This window comes from Pteronotus mesoamericanus, unplaced genomic scaffold (assembly GCF_021234165.1).
Source record: "Pteronotus mesoamericanus isolate MK-2021 breed Mesoamerican mustached bat unplaced genomic scaffold, CSHL_Meso_final contig_20, whole genome shotgun sequence".
Lineage (NCBI taxonomy): Eukaryota > Metazoa > Chordata > Mammalia > Chiroptera > Mormoopidae > Pteronotus > Pteronotus mesoamericanus.
Window position 1 is genome coordinate 100200065 of NW_026555085.1, and position 7636 is coordinate 100207700.

Genomic DNA, 7636 nt, shown 5'->3' on the forward strand with positions numbered 1-7636 from the left:
CCATGTTGCAGGCTGGGGCCGAGCATGCGCGTTAGAGCGCTCTGGCCGGCGGGCTGGGGCTTGCCCGCTGCCCACCTGCGGCGCCACAAGGGGGACCTTGGGGATGGAGGGCATGCGGCCCGGGGAACCCGGCGCTGCTCCCGCGGGCTGTGTCGCCTGTCCTCGTGCTGGAGAGGACCAGGCTGCACTGCAGCCTCTATGTTTTCATCGTTTACAGTTTTATAGGTGCTAAATATGAAGAATTCATTTGTGACCCTATTTCGACTATGAAGAAAAATACAAACTTAAAGTTGGATTAATTTATTCTAACAAAAGTACAAAGTATGAAAAAGTAGTGTGTTTGAGTCATTTCAGAGAGTAGAGACAGCTTCACGCTAGCAGACTGGAGTGTTTAGCACCTTTGAGCAGAGATTCAGAGTTGAGACAAGTGGCAGCCCCCGAGGACGGTCCCTCTGGCCGAGGGTGTGCTGATTACAGGACGGTGCGCTTATCTGGGTTTCTTCTCCACATTGTCAGAGGGGCCCCCCCACCACCACACACACAAACACACAAACAGAACAGGAAAGGTGTTCACTGAATTCCCGGCTGGCGATTAACGAAGATGGAAGGGAAACGCCGACACGGAGGGAGGGAGGGCCGGGCGGGCAGGTCAGATGGAGAGCCCGAAGGCGCTGACGATGCAGTACATGGTCTTGTTCTCCCACCGCACGGTGCAGCTCCCTGTGGGCAGACGGGCAGCGAGGTCAGCACAACCGGGCCCCTCACGCTCACTCCTCACAGCAAGGCCAGACACCCAAGGCTCTGCCTCTCTGTGGTACACGAAGGCGGCTGGCAAGTCTCTTTTCTGTAAAATGTCTTAAAAGGTGACTCTCACAAACATGCGTTCACAGACACGAAACACCCAAGCACACAGTCCATAACACTGCCCTGGACAGTCTAGACCTCAGCATGATCCAGGAAGGCACTGTGTGACCCCCCGGACACCAGGGGACGGGCACCGTACCGTCGGTAGAGCTGTCCCAGAAGCAAGAGCTCGCCGTGTGCAGTCCCGCTCCATTCTTCTGCATTATCACACAGGTCACTTCGAAGAAAACAGGGTGTGTCAGAAAGCTCTGGGACACAAGGTTGGCTTTGCCCACTTTTAGCACATGTACATTCATGGCATGGTTGATGCTCATGGTACAAATTATAAGCATAGGTCACCAGGTCCTATAAACACTGACAAATCACACGCATCCCTGTCCTTCACTGCAGACTTGTTCTACAGGTGTCTGAGCTGACACCCTGTGAAATCCTGTGGCGTGGGCCCTGCAATTGTCCCAGTAGCCAAACCGGCCAGTTTGTGACAGGACCTAAGATAAAACAAGGTGAACAAGTGACACTTCTACAGGGAACTCTGAGGTTGGGCACCACACTGACACAATCACACTCTTCTGACACGAGACCCGCCTCTGATCAGTATTTGATCAGAGAACCTACACAAATACATACGCGAAGCAAAAATCCATTACCAATGTATTTAAATGGTTTCCCCAGCTTGGTGAGTTGGCTTAAAGTCTGTTCTACCACGTTTGTGGTCCACTGATTCACCTTGCTGTGCTGATAGGCATTGCCTCCGATGGCACTTTCTATAGCCTGGGGAACAAAGTACAGAGGGGTGACTGTTAGCAGAACATGCCCAACGCCCTGCTGTTACTACTGAAGTCCAGCACCCTAAGAACTACTGAAATACAACTGGCATAAAATGTAAGCTTATATGTATCCATAAGGACTTTTGCAAATACAGTCATACTTGGTACTCATCAAACCCTGTACGCGTCACATTTTGACGAAAGAAAAGTTTCAGCGCTCGGCGTTTGCTCAGGACCCGTCACGCTTGCTAGGACTTCTATGAGTCCTGCAAGAGAAGATGTTTCATCCTTCAGCACGCATCACAAGTTCCGGAACAAATTAATGACTAACAACAAGTACCAAGGTACCACTGTACACCTTTTGTTTAATACTATCATATTAACAGTTTTATATTTGTTTTTAAGAATTCGTAATTATACAGGTAGGGTCTGTCAACATTTTGACTGAATTCAGTGTTTACTGTTGCTATTAGCACCTGGAGAAGAGCACTTTCCCCAGGACACCGGAAAGCATTCTCTGGTGCCTAGTCCTTTCTTAAAGTATCGCAGATAGGGGAATCTGTACCAACTGTTTGTACAATTAGCAATGTACAAACCTCTCCAAATAATCATGTCTTTATAAATACTTTATCCAACATTTTCTGGGAATATGTAACCACCTAAGTGCATTTTTTTTTCATGTAACTAAAGGGCCTATCAATGCCAAAACTTAAAGTTCATGACAAATCTTTTTATTATGGGTTTCCTTTTCCCCTCGCGCTCTGCTGCGCTTTGGGGAGGAGGGTGCACTCCGTGCCCGTTAAAGGTTATTCGCGGACACACGGCTGTCCTCACACCTGCTCCTGCTCATGTCCAGAGTCAGAATGTCCCTGTTAGAGGGTCCTCTGGGCCTCCCATGCTGAAGCCGGTATGCCTGCTTCTGACCCACGCTCTCCCCCACCCCTGTTCTGACTTCCAGGCTGGCAACCGGAATCGTTTTAATGATGAGTCATGACCTAAAATAAGGGACCACCACGCTCTGCCCTGACACCCGCAGGGAAAGCAGTGCCAGCACCTGGGTTGCGCCCCTGGTGACGGGGCTGCTGCCTGGGGCACAAGCCCAGTGGGCGTGCTTCTGAGGAACAGAAAGCTACCTGCGGCCACGCCCCGATTCTCCCCATGGAAACCCTGTTTATGCTGGGCCTCCCAGCGGTCACAGTAACACGGGTCATTTGGTGTCCTGCTCTCCCCCCGCCCCCATTTATCACAGCTCCTCCACATTCTCTGCCGCGCCCTCCTCCCGCCCCAGCTCAGAGCACACAAGGGGGCTGGGGGCGTCGCAGCCCCTGGTTTAAGGGGGCCAGGTTACTGCTTGACTGGGGTACTGCCAGGGACCGTTGCGCAGACTAAAGCTCCAACTCCAGGACCCTGCACACACACTCAGGGATGCACTGTTTTTCAGGGAAGGAGAAAAGTCTGCCTCCAATTTTGGACCCACCTGAATTTACTACTAGCCAATACTTAAACTAGCTCGAGTTCAGAGTTAACCTATCACCAGAGGAAAACTGGGGAGGCCCCTGATCTTGGGAAGGGAACACCACTCTGTTACTTGGTGCTTCCAGGGAGACTGGGCAGGTCCACCCTCAACGGTCCCGCTGCCTAGAGACCAAGTCAGAACAAACAGAAAACAAGCGAGGCCAAAGGCGACTCCATAACCAACGCGCTTCCACAGGTCGAGGCAGTTCTCTCACCCCGTTCCTCCCACCCCTTCCGTAAGAAACACTTTAGAAAAAGATGAAAGGCAACTAAAAGTCATGCCCATGCTGAAAAGTGTGTGTGGTAGAGCAAGGTCAGTCCGCTTTCCGGTGATGTTACAAAGGCAGGCGGCAGCCGCCACTGTGCGTCGGGATCGGCTCCAAACCGCGTCCATAGCCCCACAGGGCGCCGCTGAACTCGGGTCACCTGAAGAGCCGCTTCGCGCCGGCTGGCTTCACTGCTCGGCTTACACAGCAGGGGACGCCCTTCCTGCCCCAGGCTCTGCGCCCTCCAGGTGCCCCTCCCGGCTCCCCCTCAGTCCCTCAACACACTGCGCGCCCCGGCACAGGGCCTCCGCACGGGCTGTCCCCTCCCGGGATGTCTGGTCCCTCTGCTGAGTCAGTGCTCCTCCTCGCTCCGGGGTCCGGCCTGGAACTCGCCAGCTGAGCCGCACAGGCAGCGCAAGCTCACGCTTCCCCGTGGGGTTTCCCGGCGCACCTGTCTGCCTTCCCCGCCCCAAACTGGGAGCTCCTTGAGGATCGCCCCCTGCAGCCCTCCTCGGCCTCTACTTTTTGTAGTAAGTGAAGAACAAATAAACCTTTTTTGTCTCCCCTTCTCATTATCTAAGGGAAACCCCATGGTCAACAATGGTAAAGTGGGTAGTTTAGGAACGTAAGAAAAAGTCACCAGGTCTTAAGTTGTTCAGTTCCTTACATCGACTCTTCGTAAAACACTGGAAACATATACTTGTATACTATGAGTCTTTTATCCTAAACGGTTATAGAATCAAGCCTTAGTGACACTCAATAATAATGCTAGGATAGCTAGTATACAAAGTTCCCTGTCTGATTCAAAATATATAATTTACGTAATATGGGAGTAATTCTTATTTAGATATTCACTGAAGTAAAAACTGTTATTTGAAATGCCAAAACACAGGCTGCGTTGAAACAATTCCAAGACTGTACTTAAAACACATTATTCTCGCTCTTAAGCCATTAATCAAATATTCAGAAAGCAGCCATCTCCCCTCTTACCTCCTTTACAATGTTGCTCACTTCGTCAACAACAAAAGCAGTCTGTAGGGAAGAAAATAAGCAAAGTTTGAGTGATTTAAAACTCATCCTCTGGAGCACTGATTAATACAAAGTTAGGTAATGAACATACTTTAGAAATGAAGACCTTAGAAATAATCCAACCAGACTGTTCACTTTACTGAGGAAAACATTACAAAGAGAAGCGGAACGTGGCTCCCTGAGGGTCACAGACCTGGGAGCGGCATCAGGAGACTACAATTCCCATACGTATGATTTAAAGGTGTTTGGTTTTGTTTTTGTTGTAATCACACCAGGATCCAAACGACGGACTGCAAACTAGAATTTAATCTCTCCATCCATTTCAACAGGCCCCTAGGACCACTGACATATCCCGAAGTTTAACGCGTTACTTGACTTGTGTGTGAATTAACTGACCCTTTTCCTGATGTAAACTGACTCGGAGGCTTGCAACTTCAGACAGACGTTTGGGGTTTTTCCCTCTGTGCAGTCCTACTGCGGGACCGCCCCCCCAGCTGCTAGCACGGTCGCAGAGGGTCAGGATGGGCAAGGTGGGCTGCCAGCCAGTGCTAATCTAGTGCTGGGAGCTTATAGAAGGTTTCCTTCCTTTCTTTCTACATGCAGTGCACAAGAACAAGTATAAGTTTCATCCAAGTGCTGGGAACGGCACGCAGTCTCCGCCGGGCCTTCCGGAGGGCAGCCCCAGGCCCTCGGTCGGCGTGCATTTGAGGAAATAGAGGCAGGAAGCCCTGCTGCTTTCTGGCTGTGAGTTTTCGCCCCACCGGTGATGGCCACTGACCACCCTGTTTTCGCAACGCCCTTTTCTTCCAGCAGGTCCAAGAGCTGCCAGCCTGAAGCCCTCGCACGTGCCCTGCTCAGAAGTCATGCTCAGAGACAAAGCTAATACAGTCGGTTAATGAAAATTCGCAGTATCTTAGAGATTAAATTATTTCTCAGAGTTTAGAGGATCCTTCCAAGGAACGTCAATGATCCTAAACCATCCAGGAATGTCCCTGTGTAACTTTCCATGTGGTCAAGACATGAAAGAGCTCAAGGGCCGTTTCAGTGACCTTTCAGTGGAAAGCAGAGCAGTGGCACAGAACCCGCTGGGCACTTTCGGCTTCTGCAGGAGAGACGAACAGTGAGCTGAGCATGGTCAGGTTAGGGGATGGGCGCGCAGAAAGGGCTTCAGTGCAGACTGCGCCAGAAGGGCGGCACCATCACACGTGCCTGCGAGAAGAAACGGTCGTGGTCCCGTCCTGGCGGGGCTGCCCCTCGTGTAAAGCACAGATCACTCTGTCCAGCCCCTTCGTTTCACAGACACTCCCGTCGCGATCTGGGACAGCAAAGCCAAAGCCACCTCGCTGGCAGAGCAGAGGCTTCCCTGCCAGGGCGGAGGGCATTCCCTTACCCTGCCACTTCCTTTTTCAGTGTCACTCGGTGTCACCTGCAATGCGCGCCATGCCCCAACTCTCCATCAGTTACCAGGTTGCAGGGAGCAGCGCCGCTCTGCCAGCTGCCCCTGCCTCTCACAATTACCCCCTTGGCTGCTGCCGACACTGCTGGCTCAGAACCAGGATCCCAACGGAAGCTCCAGGATCAGTCCTTACACCTCCGATTTCCAACCCCCCCCCCCAATACAAGCCTGCTTAAACTAAATTTCAAAAATGGTAAAACATCAAACCTACCAAATTTACCCGTAGTGTTTATTTCTGACAGGCTGCACGATACCTGAGGCTCGATTTACTTGAATTTCCACCACTCATTTAGCAAGAAGGAAACGGGCAACTGTCCTACAGCCGCAGCCTTCACCAGCTACACGCAGCCCCCGGGAGCTTCCCCGCCCGGAGACAAGCCTTTTAGCAGCACACCGCTGCCGTGGGCGTCTTCTGCTGGGCAAACACCTGTATGCTTCACCTGCTTCTCCACTGAGGCAGTGAAATGCCCCCGCCCCAACACACACACACGCGCGCGCGCGCTCGCGCGAGCTGGCTCGCTGCAGTCTCAGGCGCCACCTGAAAGAGCCACCGGCGGGCAGGCGCGGAACGAAGGACAAAGGCAGGTTCTGCGACCGTGCACGTCTGCGCCCTGCAGACAGCCGAGCACCCAATCTGGGTCTGATGGGACTCTACGTGCGTGTCACACGTGTCTGTCACCCTACAGTGGGGTCGGCATCAATGAATACGAGCAACGAGTGACTTTTCTCCCGGCGTGCAGGCCGGGCCGGCAGGGGCGGGGCGGGGCGGGGCGGGGCGGGGCAGGGCAGGGCAGGGGGTGCGGAGCGCACGCGGCGCGCGCCGCGCGCCGCGCAGGGGCCCCTCCGTCGCCCCGCCCCCCGGCAGGTCGACCACACCCCGAACGGGCCGGCCCGGGTGACGGCGAAGTGCTCGGCCTTCAACCCGCGCAGGACACGGCCGCTGCCCACGTCCAGACGCGGGCCGGGCGCTCACACACGTCCTTGGCTGCTGCTGCGCACCCGCGCCGGAGCTCCCAGCCGCCACCCTTCCCGTCGCGGACCCGGCCGTTACCTCTTCCGCACCCTGGAAGTCTTCCATCTTCCCTCCAGCGCGTCGCCTCCGCCTCCCGGAGCGGAGCGCACTGCGCCGGCGCACTTAGGCTCCGCCCCGGAACGGACCCGCCCCTCCAAGCCCCGCCCCTCTAGGCCCCCTCCCACGTCCGCGCGAGAGCCCAACCTGTCGCCTAGGGGCTCTGCCAGGCGGGCGCGCCGGGCGGAATTCGGGACTATGCCCACCTCTCCTCCTCCCCGGGCGGTGGTCTCCGCGGGCGCCCGCCCGAGTAGCCTGGCAGCTGACTGGACCGCAGCCCCTGAAACAAAACGAATGTACAGGGCCAGTTCGGGAGGGAGGAGTCAGCCTGGCCCTTTCCTCCCGCTTGTACTGGGCTGTGTGGCTCCGTTTGAATACTCAGACGGGCTTGGACACCTCGTAACAAATTGTAATGTGACTTCGAACCTTGCTGGGCAGCGTAAGATATTGGTTACAGTTCCCCTGGGGGGCCAGGGTTAGGAAACTTCAGCTCTAATAGAAACCTTCCTTTAGGGAGGCAAGTTTTCCGTATCAATTATTTTTATTTTAAGCACCATTGGAAAAGAAAAAAAAAAAAAAACATTTTTCGGTGGAAAGTATGTAAAACGCTGCACACTTCCTGGCTGCCTTAACCAGAATGACCGAGACGCACACTTGACTTGTGTACAGG

At 54.0% G+C, this 7636-nt stretch overlaps 2 protein-coding genes across 2 annotated transcripts in view; one reads left to right on the plus strand and one right to left on the minus strand.

Annotated features, from left to right (window-relative positions):
* TMEM181 (transmembrane protein 181) overlaps positions 1-5341 on the plus strand; it is a 64699-nt gene extending 59358 nt beyond the window's left edge. Inside the window, exon 18 of the mRNA XM_054570173.1 lies at positions 5252-5341. Coding sequence (XP_054426148.1) covers positions 5252-5275 — 24 coding nt within the window. The 3' untranslated portion in view covers positions 5276-5341. The remainder of the gene's footprint in view (positions 1-5251) is intronic.
* On the minus strand, positions 292-7024 carry DYNLT1 (dynein light chain Tctex-type 1). Its single transcript, XM_054570177.1, has 5 exons — positions 6949-7024; positions 4403-4444; positions 1512-1635; positions 1004-1081; positions 292-720 (listed from the first exon to the last, which is right to left on the minus strand). Exons 1-5 carry the CDS (start codon positions 6973-6975, stop codon positions 650-652), a joined length of 342 nt encoding a protein of 113 aa, XP_054426152.1. The 5' UTR covers positions 6976-7024; the 3' UTR covers positions 292-649.
* Between the last annotated feature and the right edge of the window lie 612 nt (positions 7025-7636).